Source organism: Erigeron canadensis, chromosome 6 (assembly GCF_010389155.1).
Source record: "Erigeron canadensis isolate Cc75 chromosome 6, C_canadensis_v1, whole genome shotgun sequence".
In the NCBI taxonomy this organism is placed as follows: domain Eukaryota; kingdom Viridiplantae; phylum Streptophyta; class Magnoliopsida; order Asterales; family Asteraceae; genus Erigeron; species Erigeron canadensis.
The window spans coordinates 23,075,537-23,091,842 of record NC_057766.1 but is presented as its reverse complement, the minus strand read 5'-3'; the positions used below and the strand labels follow the sequence as shown (position 1 = coordinate 23,091,842).

At 32.1% G+C, this 16,306-nt stretch overlaps 2 protein-coding genes across 2 annotated transcripts; one reads left to right on the top strand and one right to left on the bottom strand.

Moving 5' to 3' along the window:
- Positions 1–6,114: 6,114 nt before the first annotated feature.
- On the top strand, positions 6,115–8,666 carry LOC122605289 (organelle RRM domain-containing protein 6, chloroplastic). The gene is made up of 4 exons (XM_043778198.1): positions 6,115–6,363; positions 7,952–8,020; positions 8,122–8,228; positions 8,314–8,666. Exons 1-4 carry the CDS (start codon positions 6,213–6,215, stop codon positions 8,440–8,442), a joined length of 456 nt encoding a protein of 151 aa, XP_043634133.1. The 5' UTR covers positions 6,115–6,212; the 3' UTR covers positions 8,443–8,666.
- Positions 8,667–9,506: 840 nt separating this feature from the next.
- On the bottom strand, positions 9,507–13,436 carry LOC122603163 (choline-phosphate cytidylyltransferase 2-like). The gene is made up of 8 exons (XM_043775792.1): positions 12,973–13,436; positions 12,664–12,777; positions 12,272–12,367; positions 11,788–11,830; positions 10,929–11,084; positions 10,762–10,842; positions 10,346–10,456; positions 9,507–9,906 (listed from the first exon to the last, which is right to left on the bottom strand). The coding sequence occupies exons 1-8, from the start codon at positions 13,158–13,160 to the stop codon at positions 9,721–9,723; spliced, it is 975 nt and encodes a 324-aa protein (XP_043631727.1). The 5' UTR covers positions 13,161–13,436; the 3' UTR covers positions 9,507–9,720.
- Between the last annotated feature and the right edge of the window lie 2,870 nt (positions 13,437–16,306).

Below are 16,306 nucleotides of genomic sequence, written 5' to 3'. Positions count from 1 at the left end.
CCACGTCAGCATTCCACTACCTGGTCTTTAAATGGTTTGACCGACTTTACTCCACTTATTGCAGCGACCCTCGCTGCAATAAGTTAACCCGGAATGAATTCGAAATAAAACCGATCCACCCATCCATTCCATCATTTTCCTTCATCCACCCATCCATTCCATCATTTTCTTTCACTTTTTCTTTCGATTTTCTTTAACAATATTTAAGAAATCCATCCACCAAAACACCTCCGGCTACTAACAATCCAGTCCCCTTGGTATAACAATCCGGGTATCACGAAGTTTCGGGATCATCACCCCCGCCAGCCACCACCGGCCAGTCGCCACCGCCGTCCACCGCCACCCATCACCGTCTGTCTTACAGGGAAGTAGTATTAGCAGCGACATCTGGACTTTGAAGAGCCCCGTTATTTCCCGTCCGCCGTTTGATTATCCAGCTATCCTCCCCCAAATTCCGGCCGGTCGTCCTCCCCCAAAATTTCCGGTCATTTCAAATTCTGGTATGTATTTTATGCTTTTTGATTTTTATTATATGTGTTTTTGATAGTTAATTTGTTATATTGGTATGTTAGTATAGTTTTTGTATATATATTAGTTTTGTTAATTTGTTAGTTTTGTAAGGATTATTAGTTGTTTATAGGATTTTAATAGGTTTGTTAGTATATTGGTATGTTATTATTAGTTTTGTTAGTTTTGTTAATTGGTTAGTTTTGTTAGAATATTGGTATGTTAGTATAGTTTTTGTGTATATATTAGTTTTGTTAATTTGTTAGTTTTGTTAGGATTATTAGTTGTTTATAGGATTTTAATAGGTTTGTTAGTATAGTTAGTTTTGATTTGTTGATAATTTAGTGATTTGTTAGGAGCCACTAATTTGTTTTGTAAGTGATTTGTTAGAATATTTTAGTCATTAGTGTTAGGTGTTTTAGTGTTTGGTTAGAATATATTGTTAAATGCAAAATTACGTAGATTAAAATTTGTTAAAACATTGATTAAAATAAATAGGCAAGATTATGATCAAAATATATGTATTGAACTAAATACCCAAGATTATGTAAAAAAATTGATTAAAAAATACGACTTAAAACTTATAAAAAAATAGTTTAACAAAAATATAGATAAAACTATATATAAAGATTAAGTTAAAAAGTATGACGTGTACAAAATTTAGTTAAAAAGTTAAAAATATATTATAGAACTAAGTTACCAAGATTATGTAAAAATTTTGATTAAATAAACTACTTAAGACGTAATAAAAATTAGTTCAACAAAAATATAGATAAAACTAATTATAAAAATTAAGTTCAAAAGTATGACGTATAAAAAATTAAGTTAAAAAGTTAATATATTGATTTGTTAGAATATTTTAGTCATTAGTGTTAGGTGTTTTACTGTTTGGTTACAATATTGACAAATTAAAAATGACGTAGATTAAAATTTGTTAAAAAATTGATTAAAATAAATAGCCAAGATTATGTTAAAAATATATATATTGAACTAAATATCCAAAGTTATGTAAAAAATTGAATTAAAAATTTTGATTAAATAAACTACTTAAGACGTATTAAAAATTATTATAAAGTTAAAATTAAAAGTATAAAAGTAAACCTTCTTGCGTACGCGTAACTCTCCACATTCTCAGCTGGATAGTAATTATGTTTGTCGTCTACAATGGTTACCCTCCAACCATCATCAGTCAAACGACCGATTAATCTAAAGGGGCACTGACATTTAAGTGTCTTTTTAACGAGCCCGCCTATCCTATCATCCATTTTCCCAGAAAGATTATAGACTATCGTCACTTTATTTTTTACACCAGCTAAGTTGGAATTTGTTCGTCGTTTGATTAACACATAACCAAGCTGCAATCCTGTACTTTTGACCCAGTTGAACAATTCTTTGTGTGAATCGAACACCTAAATTAGTTTTTTTCTTTTTAAATTATCATTAATTTGTATACTTATAAATATCTAACATTTTAAATATGCAATAAATATAACAACGAAACACAAATTAAATAGTACTAAAATATAAATATTTTAATGATATTTGCCTAAATTGGTTTTTTTTTTAAAAAAATTATCATTAATTTGTATACTTATAAATATCTAACATTTTAAAATTGCAATAAATTTAACAACGAAACACAAATTAAATAGTACTAAAATATAAATATTTTAATGATATTTGCATAAATTAGTTTTTTTTTTAAAAAATTATCATTAATTTGTATACTAATAAATATCTAACATTTTAAATATGCAATATCTAACATTTTAAAATTGCAATAAATTTAACAACGAAACACAAATTAAATAGTACTAAAATATAAATATTTTAATGATATTTGCCTAAATTAGTTTTTTTAAAAAAAATTATCATTAATTTGTATACTAATAAATATCTAACATTTTAAATATGCAATAAATTTAACAACAAAACACAAATTAAATACTACTAAAATATAAACTAATAATGATATTTGCCTAAATTAGTTTTTTTTAAAGTTAACAAGGATACCTAATCGGTGTGGAAAACCCTAGCGTCGTAGTCAAAATGAGGGGCCGCCTCTGGTATCTCAAATTCTTCATCAGGTGCTTCTAAGTGAAGCTCAAAACCTTCCGCACCCATTTTGCCCCATATACTTTCAAAATCCATGTGAAATAATGATAAACTATAATAATAATACTAAAGATCTACAATTTATATTACTGAAAGATAGAAGAACGATAGTAATAATACTGAAAGATAGATAATACTGAAAGATAGAACGAAAGATAGATAGAAGAACGATAGTAATAATACTGAAAGATACAACGAAAATGACGCTCATATAGTTTATATTTATAGAACTTAACCGTACACTGTGGACTTGATGGTCTACATTGGACTTTTGTTTTATCCACTTATTGCAGCGAGGGTCGCTGCAATAAGTGGATAAAACAAAAGTCCACTGTGGACCATCAAGTCCACAATGTACGGTTACGTACGATGGTCCACAACGAAAATGACGCTCATATAGTTTATATTTATAGAACTTAACCGTACACTGTGGACTTGATGGTTTACATTGGACTTTTGTTTTATCCACTTATTGCAGCGAGGGTCGCTGCAATAAGTGGATAAAACAAAAGTCCACTGTGGACCATCAAGTCCACAATGTACGGTTACGTACGATGGACTTTTTGCAGCGACCCTCGCTGCAAAAAGTGTGGTCATTTTACTAAAAAACTGGTCGGGTCACCAGGCGCCTTAATATATCATCTTTTTTTTATTAATAGAAGATGACATGTGTAATCCCTTATAAAGCTAATTGACTTTTCTATTTTAAAAAATTCAGCACTTTTTTTATTACCAAAATACCCTTATACTTAAACAACCCTAATATTTTACTCCTTGATTCTTTTTCTTTTACATGAATAATCACACCTCTATCGCTACCGCATTCTTTTTCTTTTACATGAATAATCACACCTCTATCGCTACCGCCACTACTGTTGTCACCCGTTGCCGTCACCACTGCCCCCGCGACCAACTGTCGCCGTTATCGCCGCCGCATTGCACGGGTACTCCTCCAATACTCGTGAATAATAGATAGCGACGTGACATGTTCCGACTCGATCACGTTGTACCTTGTTAATTTCATCATATTTCAATCATTTTGGGTTCTTTTTGAGTTTTTGTTGGTTTTTTGCATAGTTTGTTTTCCTTCTTGCTTTTCACGACACTATTCAATCATTTGAATTTTATCACGGCGCACTCTGTTTGGGTTTTATCTTTGTTTTTGAAAACTTTTGCTTTTGCATCGTTTTCAAAATTTGGTTTTTTTGACTGTTTCACCATTCGGATTTTGCCACGTTACATCCTATAGTTTTGTACTTTGATTTCATATGAACACAAAAGTTGAGATCTCACAACGCTGAGCTCGAAAGTCGGAACCAACTAGTTGTAATATGATGATGGTTGATATAATTTGTGATTATATAATGTTCGATCAGAGCATATCGAAGGATAGTTTTGTAAAGCTTGTCTTTTGAAAAGCTATTTTTATCTTTTATTATATTAAAGCATGGTTGCTATAATAACTTATCGACCAATCACAGCTCTCGATTTTTAAATGTTGACTTTTGTTTTCAATTTTGACTATAATTTACACTTTTTTATTTCAATCACAAATTTAGACTTTTTACCCAATAATTTTAATATAATGGAATAAATAATAATAATAGCTAATATATATCCAATAATATGTTCTATCATATATATATATATTAATATATATATATAATTAAAAATAAATTAAATTTTGAGTTAAGTCAAGAAAATATATGACAAAGATGAGAAGACAAAAAACACTATAACAAATTTCACCTATAAAGAAGTCTTTCAAATGATGAAGGAGGGTGTATGCTTCCAATATTCTTTTATTACATTAGTTTTTTTTCTGTTATCTTAACATTCTTGGCATTTGAATTGAACACTTAGTATCTACTTATATCTTCAACTTTGAACTTATAAGCTTTTATGAGTTACATGTATTAATATTTAATATTAATAATGGCGTAAGTCTTGTGTTTAGTGTTGGACACATGTATAAAATCTAGTATATACTATAAGACAGTTGAACTAATTACTTATTAACCAGTCAAATCGCTCAATTTCATCAATTAAGACAGTTGAACTAATGACTTATTGACCAATCAAATCGCTCAATTTCATCAAATTGATTATCGCTTATGTTATCATTCAGATTAACTATAAATTAAAAATCCTAATAATCGTTATCCACATATATTATTATATTAGTATTTATATTAATTTATAGAAAAAGTCTCATTAATTTACACTTTTTTGTTTGCCATCAATAATTTACACTTTTTAGCCCTGAATAATTAATTTTTATTTATTTTTAACCATTAACTTGAGGAGATTTTTAAAACTTATAAAAAAAAATTACAAAAAGTATTTATATTTAATTTTTTTAAATTACAATTGTCACTCAAATCAAGAGTCCTAATTGTTATAAAAGACATTAAAACAATCCTAATTGTTATCTAATGATCATAGGACATGTGATTGAAAATAAACTTATTCGTATTATGGACCCACATCATGATCAAATACATACACTTGAATGTCAAGTATAGGATCACACATATGTTTATATTTTAATTTTTAATTATTTTTCATAATAATATCACAGTATAAACTGGTTTCAAAAAATTTTTATAATAGAGAAATTACTATCAATATGTCTCAGCTAATAATGACAGTGACGAACCTGTAATTATTGTACTACAACTTGCAAAGTATAACACTTAGACCCGTATATCTTCAAAAGTATAAGCTTTTATGAATTGAATGTATGAGGATCTAATATTGATAATATTGTAAACCCTGTGTCTAGTATTGAACACGGATCTAAAATCTAGTTATGAAACTTTTGTGAAAACATTTTATTATTATTATAGCATATACAAGTTTTGTGACAATAGCTTTGAAAGTTTCACAGTTATAAACTTTTAATTTTATTTATATGTTTAATTACTTTTGAGCTTTTAATATTTAACAATTTAAGTAAAAAGTTTTTAATTGAAAAGGCTAGGGATAGAAAAAGCTGGTGCTCTCATAATACCCTTGGCCATAGTCGTCGACTCATAACTTTTGACTCGATTTGAAAACTTTATTTTTGACTCGTGACTCAACACGTGACTCACCTCGTAAGAGACACGACAATTTTATATACTAGATAATAATTATGTACTTATAAACAAAATATATGTTGGTTATCATAATACATTACCAAAATAATACATATTCGATATTTTTGAGTCATAAATTTACAGTATATCTTCAAATCATATTAAAAGAATTAACAATACATATACATAACATACACAATAATGTAACCATGAAGACGATATATATTACATAACCATATTATCAAACTACAATAATCCTAAGTTTACGACTTGTATTAACTCGTTCAAAATTTACATCGTGACTCGTAAGAGTCTGGAGAAAAAAAATCACCCAACAAATTGACTCATTTTTAATTTTATTTTTTATATAAATCGACTCGACTCGTAAAAATGAACCCGTGAGTCTAACAAGTAACAACTATGCCCTTACCAGGTCTCGTAAATATTAAGATTCCGGGTGTCATCCCTGTTATCTTTGTTGGGTCAGCTTGAAAAGCGCGTGACTGGGTAATGTCAACAATAACAAGTGTGGGATGGCTGAGACCATCATCATCATCATCATCATCATCACTTCCATTTCCTGGTTTTATGAAATCCAAATCTCTAAAGCTGCGTGCTTGTTTCGTTGAATACCCTTTAGCTAGCAAAATCATGGTCAGAAGTAAGTCAACTCCTCCCAACCCCCTCTTTTTCATTTCCTATAAATATGTGTGTATCTATATGTATGTATCTATATCTATCTTAGTGTTATCTATATTAAAGATTTGTTTTACATTATGTTCTGCCAATTTAGAGCCATAAAATGTTTAAAAGTAAGGAACTTTGTGATGGGTATCAAGTGTAAATTAGCATAGGATATAGTGTTGGTGGAATTTGTGTAAGTAGGGTGAAAATTTCGATAGCCGGTATTTCTATAAGCTCGTGTAATAAAGTAATTTAGCTTCACAAATATCTCATTGGGATCATTTAAAAGAGAGATGTTCATGATTTAGGCACAAAAATTCGAGACCATGGTGACGAGAATAACACTTTGTATTATTTGTGTATAGAATGCCTGACTTATATAGTAGTTACAACTTCCTGAAATGGTTCCAAAAAGTTATTAGCGGTTACGTCTGGTTACTACCTAGAGGGTCACAATGCAGCATGATTTCCTTTGTGATAGCTGATTAGCTTGGTCTGTTCCCGTTAACATAAAGCCAATGTCAGGAGTCAGGACTGTTCCTTTAACCATAGTGCTATGCAATATATCGTTCACCTTTTTTCAAGATTTATCTCTTCATTTGGCTGTGAGACCGAATGGTCAGTCATCCATGATCAGCTTTGGTCTAGGTCTTGCAATATTATTGATTGATTTTATTTAACATACACAATCTTTGCTGACGAGTCAACTCCATGAGACTTGCTGATTTTCATGAGAACGCCACAAGGGACCTGGCCCCCTTGCCATGTTATCTTCACTCAGGTATTTTAGTGATTAATACAGTTGTGCTCTTAGCATCCCCCGCTTCCTGACTCGTTTCCATGCTCTACAACTACCTTAATATCACTAGCACACAGGTGGTTGTTATCTTGATGGAGCTATCATTTTTCTTTAACTTCCTTCGAATCTTTGACAGGCATTGGTGATTATTTGGAAAGATATTGTGACTTTTAGTTGTTTTTTATTATAATAATGAGAATAGAAAGATACATTATAGAGCGTAAGAGGGGCGACTGGATATACTTTGTTTAAAGTACTTATTTTTTTTAAATATAAGCAAGGTTGATTGGGAATACCTGATGCAGTTGGGTAGTAGTTTGAATAGAATTTGAAGAAAATGTTGACATTGTGAAAGGGCAGGACTTCACCGATGATCAGTTTGTATCTTTAATTGTTAGACAATCAGCAATAGCACCAGTGTAAAGTTTAGAATGAATACGGCTCTAGTTCTTAGAATTTGTGTTGTAGCACAGCTTTTAACAGAAGTGTTTCTCTATAGAAAAATGTCTGAAATGCCATCCAAATGAACTCATTAGGGAATCTTGTCAGTACAAATCAATGTCAACTTTTCTTTACTATAACTTACATTGTGATACGTCGCAGATGATGTTAACTTTCAAAGTTCCAAATAAGGATATGTTGAATTGTTGTTAAGGATAAGGATGCTATTTTTCTTGTAACAGTGGTTGGTGTTCTCTAATCTGTTTGTACGTCCTTGTAACTGTAACATGTCAGGTATAATATAACCGTTCATTTTGAATTGTAGATTTATCGTACTCTACCAGTGAAAGTTGTTTGAAGGAAGAATTTTCAAGTTTTGGCCAGATAGCTGAAGGTATTTCAATGAGATTTTCCAAAAATTAACTATATTATGAGAATTTTTGAACGCTTTTCTTGCTGTCTTAAGTCTTAACTTTAGTGTTGAGTTGTCTGTAGTTAAGCTTATTAAGGGTGAGACCTCAAAGAAGTCAAAAGGGTATGCATTTGTCCAATATATGAATCAAGATGATGCCATGAATGCCCTAGAAAACATGGATGAGAAGGTTTTTCCTTGCCTTTTCTTCCCCATAATTTTGCCTGTTTTCAGTTTCAGCTTTAACCCAGAATCTAACGTTCATTCTCCTGCAGTATTTTGATGGCAGAGTAATATACGTAGAGCTTGCAAAACCCTTAAAGGGCAAAAAGAGTGCCTACCCTCAAACCTCTGGACCACCTCAGGTATCACCCATTTTAGCTCAAAAGGAGGCAGAAGATTAACGGTTATTGCCAATATCTTATATTTTGACTTCCCGTGGGGTTAAGTACTTGCTTTAGGTACGGTTGTAGATCGGTTTAGATGTCGTAAAGAGACATGTAACTATAAGGAAGTGTGTTGTTAGATACCAAAGACTTCAATTATAGTTGATTGCAGGAACATATTAGAATTTTTGGATATTATTTTTAGATACAGTCAAATAATATTAACTGATACCATTTTCCCCCCGATCGGCCAAACTGATGCCATATTAAAATTAGTGTCTACAAAGCACGGTTTTAAAACCGGAGCGGAGTGGACTGGCCACTTCAGTCGGTCAGACCGGGAACATTTTTAATTTGCAGTGACTATATTGAATGTTTGCATTGTAGAGATGTTTTCAGCACTGGGAAGCCAAATCTACTAGTCTGGTAGCAAAATAGCTGCTATTAGAGTGGCAATTTTGACTCATGATCCCATTCTACTTATAAATGGAATGACTGGGTTGTGTTTCACCTCTACAGCATTAATGAAAAATATCAGAAAAATTAACGTTAAGGAAATGGCTCGAATGAATAGTAAGTCAGACTGTCTGTTTTACACATAAAACCTCTAAAATCACTTGGCTAAGAAAATTAAATAGATTTAAATGCGGTAACCTAGATCTGACTTGATCCCTCCTCCATCAAAATAGATATTATGTAAAAGATGTTTGAAATCTTTGGCTTGCATCTATTTGGGTTTCCTTCATTCGAAAGTATTACTTTAAAATGCTAGTTATAAGTTGGTTTACATAGACATAACCAGCTGTTATAAGTTGGTTTACATAATTCTGCACACAAACATATTGAATCCAATTTGGCTCAAGAACCTGCTTAATCGATCTTGCAAGGTTGACTGAGATTTTACGTCTCAAAGTGGCTGACTTGAAGTAGCGAATGTCCACTCAATTTGACTGTTAACTCAGCTATTTTGCCACTTATTTGGAATATAAAGCAATACAGAATGATGGATTCAAATTCATATTTATATCATATCAAAGAAATAATCAAAAAAAGAAAAAAAAGAAACCATCAACACAGCTTCATGTATACAGGCTTTGTCGTATTTTTAAATAAGCCAACAGTTTATGGCCAAAACATTTGATACATTCAAAAACTGTCCAATGCAGAAACTCCAACATAATTATTACATAAACAAACTTCCAACTTATATCAAAACCTACATATTCAATACCAAGTCAATACCTATTGCATCCAACCCTTTACACATATTGCTACACGTTCAGGAAATAACAAACTTCATTGAGATGCTGGTACAGCTTCTCCTCCATCAGAGTACACTTCTTCCTCGGTGCTATAGTCATAATAATACTCGGTCTCATCGCCATCTTCACTGTCATCGTCATCTTCATCCTTGTCATACGTGAGTTCCCCTGCATTTCCCTTCTTCAACTGCTCCTGAATCCGATCCCTGATCGCCGTTCCCTGGGAACGTAATGAAATATGATGATATTAGGGCTTAAAGGTGTACCTGTACCCATTTGCTTATAATTGGGCTGATTTGGGCTATGTATTATCTCAAGTATGTCTAATAAATTTATCTAACTGGTTAGAAGTGCCAGAAAAGTTTATAGTTAAGATTTACGTCGCCTAAATCACTTTAATAAAAAACCTAGATAGTTAGAATAGCAAGGGTCCTGCTAACAATAAACCTTAGGACTATGGTTAACAGCCAACATGTTTGCATTTAATTGGTTGGTTGGTAATGATGTTTCGATGTTCGCTAAAGCATGTTAATCAACACGTAACACAGGTACACGACCAACCTTCCACTCTTGCTACCTCTGGTTAATAGGAATGAAAGTAGATTTATTATACACTTGTTGATACATATAGCATCTATGTCTACGTATGAAGATCTTACCATTTTATGGCATCCTTCTTCAAACATTTCAAGAAAACCAGCAACCAAACGATCAGCATTTTCAACCCAAAGGTTATGATTCATGCCTGCAGTTTTTGCCACTATATGGATCTGCAATACGAACAATAGACACAAAATGATTGGCAACCACAACAATAAAGAATTTCATCTTACACATTATATCCAATATTGGATCTTACTTTTTGTAAAATACAAAGTTAAAGCCACTTGATTATTAAAACTTAAGTTTACAGAAGTCCATGTTTGACTTAATTGGCATTTGTCTTCGCCGTTATCTACTTCTATAATTTAAGAAGATATGTTGGGTAAGCAAACATTTTATACAACAACTTTTCAAATACGCACACAACTGAAAAGGTTCAAGTACAAAGGAAGGAAAGATACGGGATCCGTACCTTCTCTTCCACCTTTTCTTGTTGCTTCTTCACCTTTTCATGTAGCTTCCTTAAGCTCATGTTCACTCTCAACCTCTTTTCCTGGTACATCAAAACTTATGCAAACATAAGAATACAGTATAGGATAAAAGATACACAGCAGTACAACTTAGAGTGTTCAATGATACCTTGACAAAGCTGACCCCAAGGTCCTTTCTTGAGTAGCCTCGGTCCAAATTGCGCATCACATAATTGTTATAATCTTTGACAATTCTCATGATTATATCTGATGTGGAAATACCTTCTGTCCGCTTCGTCTCCTTAAATCTTCCAATAGATTTGACCTAAGCAAAGATTGATCCAAGAAATATTAGAGCACAGCATAAATGTACCATTCTCGGAGAAAGATTGGACGAAGAAAAGTGTTACAATATCAAACTACCCAAAATGAAGCATCACCAATAAAAACTTTTAACAATCCAAATTTTCAGTTGCTAGTCCACTTTATATCATGAGCCTAAACCGAACTGAAAAGGAAATTATTTAATGTCTAGGTTCAAACCAGTATCAACAAACAGACCGGTTAAGTTTGCTAAAAGCTGCACACATTTTTTTTTCTTCCTGGTTGTGAACACCCATAACTTCATAAGAAGCAGGACCACTAATGAAGTTTAAATTCTTTGGATATACATCAAAATATGTCGGGGATGACTAGAAATGACTCAATTGACTGCAGGAAACGTATATGTCCAGTTCTGGAAAAGATGTACATTATCCATCATTGTTGGGACATTTTCAAATTCAAGATCTGTAAAGAAACAAGTACTTTCATTGATAAAGTGAACTGAAGGATCCTCAACCGCCATCCCATATCTAATATTTGACTCAAAAAGTTGAAACTATCGAAATTTCCTAAGAAACAATGAACTCCCTTAGTGACATGAATGTCCTGTGAGATGTTCATTGACAAGTTCAATCAGAATTCAAATTTTGAACACAAATTACAGGGCACCAAGCCTTTTTGTATTAAATAACATCTGAACTTACAAATTCGTAGACATCATTTGCTGTTCCACTTGCATCCGCATAACTGAAAGTTTAAGAATGTAAAATCACTTAACACGTCACATACTTAAATACCATAAACCTTGATATCAATAAACATCAACCATACTCCATTAAGTTAATGATTCTGTTGTCATGTCCCTCTACAAGATAAAGCATATCAATGGATTTCATTACCAAGAAATTTTTTCACTATGATCTATCACTTGGAAGTCGCATGTCCTATGTCCCTTATGGGTTTGCACAGGCATGACATGTCTGTATTTTATAGTTAACGAATCATTTCTTACTTGGAAGCATCCAGAAGATAACACAACTACACAAGAATCAGCTATATTACTTCGTGACTAACTCCTAATCAATTGGAGGCACGGAGCCTTATTGTGACATGTATTCGTTCAAGAGAAAATACGCCCTGGGGCTTTGAGGAACAAAGTTAATATACTTTAGGGTAGGTTGACCTTACGGGAGAGAGTCGTGAGCAACATAGTCAATCTGATGCTTATCAATAAATTCCTGATCCATTACCCAAGGGGCATCCGGGATAACTTCATCAACCCACCTGCATAAAGGAATAATAGGGAGCTCTCAAACCAAGTTCATACATAACAAAAAAAGATAAGTGAAATTACAAGTGAACATGCTTCATGATTAACAAACTCACTTGAATAAAAACTATTTTTCTGGTCAAGCTAAACTATATATAACATATGATGACCCCAGAAATCTATATGACTTTGTTGCGTGATTACAAGTAGTGTCATTATTTGTACATAAATACGTCATAAATGCAAGTAAAAAGTCAATAGCATCCTATAAGTAAAATCGATATCGTGAAATGAGAATCTTTAAACATACTTGCAATGACGGAGGGATTCATAGCGCTCGGTGTCAGTCATGACTGTTTTCCCCTTAAGGCTGTGAGTGACTTGATCATTGCAGCATCCAACCAACAGATATGTATTTGGAAACCTATTTCAACATCGTAAAACAAAAATATGTTACAAACACTTCGCCTACAAACTTTATTCTATGTTATATGTTCTGTGTAAATTCCAGATTCTTTTCCAATTATTTGCATCACCTCTATTTATCTTACTATATATAAATCTCAATATATATATATATATGTTATAAAATAAAATAAAATAATGAAAAGGGAAATACGATTTTTTGGCTTGTTCAAGGGAACGAGCATGACCGAAGTGAAAGAGATCGTAAATTCCATCGGCGTAAACACGAACCGGCCGGTCCGTTGGGGGATCTCTCATCCATATTCTTTGCTTATTATTATTATTATTGTTTTCTTCTTTCTTTTGTTGTTGTTGTTGTTGCTGTTGTGCTTCTTCTTCCATTATTAATTTTCTTAAAAACAAAAATCTTAATAAACAAAAAAATAATAAATCAATCGATTGAATTGTGGGTTAGGGTTTGGTTTTCTGATGATATGTTTCTATAATCTTGTAAACAGATCTCTCTCTCTCTCTCTGTCTATGTCTATGTCTATGTCTCTGTCTCTATATTTTTGGGCTTGCAAATTGATTTATATTATTAAATTTAAATTTAAATATTATTATGTATGCAAAATGCAATATAACCGTGTTTGATCCGTGGATCTGTGTGTGTGTGTTTCTAGTTTATACATCTGTCTGGACGGTGTCGTTGTTTCTCCATTACTTTTATTTATTTTATTTATTCTATTCTATTTGTTTTTAAATATACGAGCATGGTACCTGCGCAATGTGGCGGTAGTGGTGGAAAATACGGTCTAGTGTTGTCGGTGATGGTACTATTGGTGGTGGTGGCGGTGTCAAGTGGTGTAGATTGATGTAATTGTAATAGTAGAAAATTTTAAAATATAAGGACTTAAAGTGTTAATTGTTAAAATAAAAGTTTAAAATGTAAATTATAATTCATTAAGGGCAAAACATAAAAAGTCAAGAATAATTTTGATAATTCAAAAGTAAAATTACCTAAAATAAAAAGGATAATGGCCTATAATTATAGTGAACTATGACAAAATGTTTATGTTATGTATTGATCTAGTATGTTATGTAATTAATTTTCAAAAACTGTCCTAATGATGCATCATACCTCCTATTGCCGGTCACTGGGTTTTCCCTTTATTTTCTCATTACGTGGCGTGTTGTGATGTGGAGTTTGACCCAGATTTTTTTAGTAATTAGTTATTATTATAAATATATATATATATACATTTAGGAAAATGATAATGACAACCCTAAAAGTTGTTATTAACAGCTTATTACATGCATAAAGAGTAGTACTTTATATATCAATAACTGTTCTCTGAATTTTCATAAGCAAAGTACAAATTTTAATGCATCAAATTAACTAATAAGGGCTGTCATTAACAAAACTCATTTATTTATAGTTTTATTACCCAGATTCTCTCTCTCCGGTGATTTCCGATCACCCTCTCCTGAAAGACCTCACCGGATTCATACATTCTTGTTCTCACTTCAAACATATGTTTATGTCCGTTGGATCACCCTTTCTCTCTCTCCCGTCTCTGATTTCCGACCACCCTTCGCCGGAAAAACCTTACCGGAAAACTCATTTCCGCGATTTCTCCTGCGATTTATTGACTTAGAAGTTAGAACTCGAGGTTGGTGCCAAAATGCTCACAAGCAACTTCCGTACAAACCCTAGCCAAAAGAAACTCCGATCTAACCATCGCCGGAAAAGTAATTTAGTGATCTCCCTCACTATTATCGACGGATCTGTAACCATTGGAAAAGTATTCACCTGCGCCGCTATGCTTTCCGATCAAAATCGATATCGACAGATCTGTAACCATCGGCGTTGGTATGTGATATAGTTATTGAAGATACCCAAAATAATTGGTTGTGAAGATTTAGAAGAAGGTGGAGCCAATTAGTGTGTGTACTTTTCAGATCTTCACATGAATCTGACATTTTTTCCTTTCATTCTTTTAATGTGAAAGATATATTCATATGAGTATGTATCATGTGTGTGTCTGTCTCATTTGTATGAATACGTTTTCTATATATGAGAATTTTTGTTTATGGTGATAGTATATGGAAGGGGTACACTGGTGAATGGTGATGGAGATGTTGCAAGTGGATCATGAGGATGATGATGATTTACTGTTTTTTTTATCAGCCATGTAAGTACAAATGGATGACTTGGCAGCCACATAAGGCTCATGAAACTAGACGGTGACCGGCAACTTGTTATTAGCAGGTAGCATGCATCATTAGGACATATTTTGAAAGTTAATTACATAACATAGACCCCGATTAGATCAATACATAACATAGATATTTTGTCATAGTTCACTACACTCACAGGTCATTATCCCAAAATAAAAAGAGGTTATTTCTTTTATAAAGGAGTAAAGACTAATACAACATCTTTTAATTTTTTAACTAGCTAGATACGTTTTGTTATTTAGTAACCTAATATTCGCCTAATGCAACGATGATGGTAGTGGTGTGATGGCGTCGACGAATGGCGATGGTGATGACAATGTCAAATGGTGTAGATAATTGATATAAATGTATTTAATTTAAAGGAGATAGTGGAGATATTTAATAACATAAAAGACTGATAGTGTAAGGGTTGGTGATGATTTAATTCAACAAGGGTAGTTTGATTAATTCGTGTGTCTCAATTTTCTTAACTTTTGACACAAGATTATAATTTAGAAAAAGAAAAAAAAATGACAAACAATTATTTTTTTAAATAATAAAAATGACAAACAAAAAATATATTTTTCAACTAAACGCATCTTTCGCTTGACCTGTGTCTAATTAATTAATATTTGGAAAACAACTCTCATTACACGCATTAATAGCTGACCTATAAAGCATGTAAGCGACTAGACTCAGGCACATCACCATCTTTAGTTCTATTGTTAAACTTTGCCAGCAAGTGTCGACCGTGGGAGCTGATTGGCGGGTAAAAGTGAAAAGTACCGAAGAGTAGACGGTAAAAACTATTCACATTTATTGTTGCTTAAATTTACATTTTATCACACTCATGTTAGTACGTGTTACCAAGTCACTCAACGTTTAACATGTCAAGAGTTTGCTCACACTTTCATTATTGAACACTGAAGTACCAAGCATAAATATGAATTATTTTACTACTAACATTTACTGGTATAAAATTTAAAAGAGAAACAGTTTGATGTTTTAAACTTGTTAACTAAGTAAACGTGAAAGATTTGTTACCTTTCTTTGTGGGACATGATAATTGTACCATTATTTTTAATTAATCTACTATAAAATACAAGGTTAATTTTCAGCATACAGTATAAATCGTGTTACATATATATGGTATATTTATTATTTATGATGGTATAATTATCACATCCTTTCACAAATAAGCTTGTAACTATTATATTTTAATAATGATATATTAAATCAAAATAAAATTCAAAAACATCCCTGTTACTTTTGTTTATTGTTGTTAAAAGTTTATGATTGATTGTATTACTCAACAAGTATACTCTGTG

Bases quoted from the DNA above. Each gene is read 5' to 3' on its own strand.
- LOC122603163 (XM_043775792.1), bottom strand. From the start codon at position 13,160: ATGGAAGAAGAAGCACAACAGCAACAACAACAACAACAAAAGAAAGAA. The intron at 11,831-12,271 runs GTAAGGTCAACC...TTAAACTTTCAG, and splicing joins GTTGCTCACGACTCTCTCCC to TTATGCGGATGCAAGTGGAA. The intron at 10,457-10,761 runs GTACGGATCCCG...TTCGTATTGCAG, and splicing joins AAGAAAAGGTGGAAGAGAAG to ATCCATATAGTGGCAAAAAC.
- LOC122605289 (XM_043778198.1), top strand. From the start codon at position 6,213: ATGTCAACAATAACAAGTGTGGGATGGCTGAGACCATCATCATCATCA. The intron at 8,021-8,121 runs GTATTTCAATGA...AGTTGTCTGTAG, and splicing joins TTTTGGCCAGATAGCTGAAG to TTAAGCTTATTAAGGGTGAG. The intron at 8,229-8,313 runs GTTTTTCCTTGC...ATTCTCCTGCAG, and splicing joins TAGAAAACATGGATGAGAAG to TATTTTGATGGCAGAGTAAT.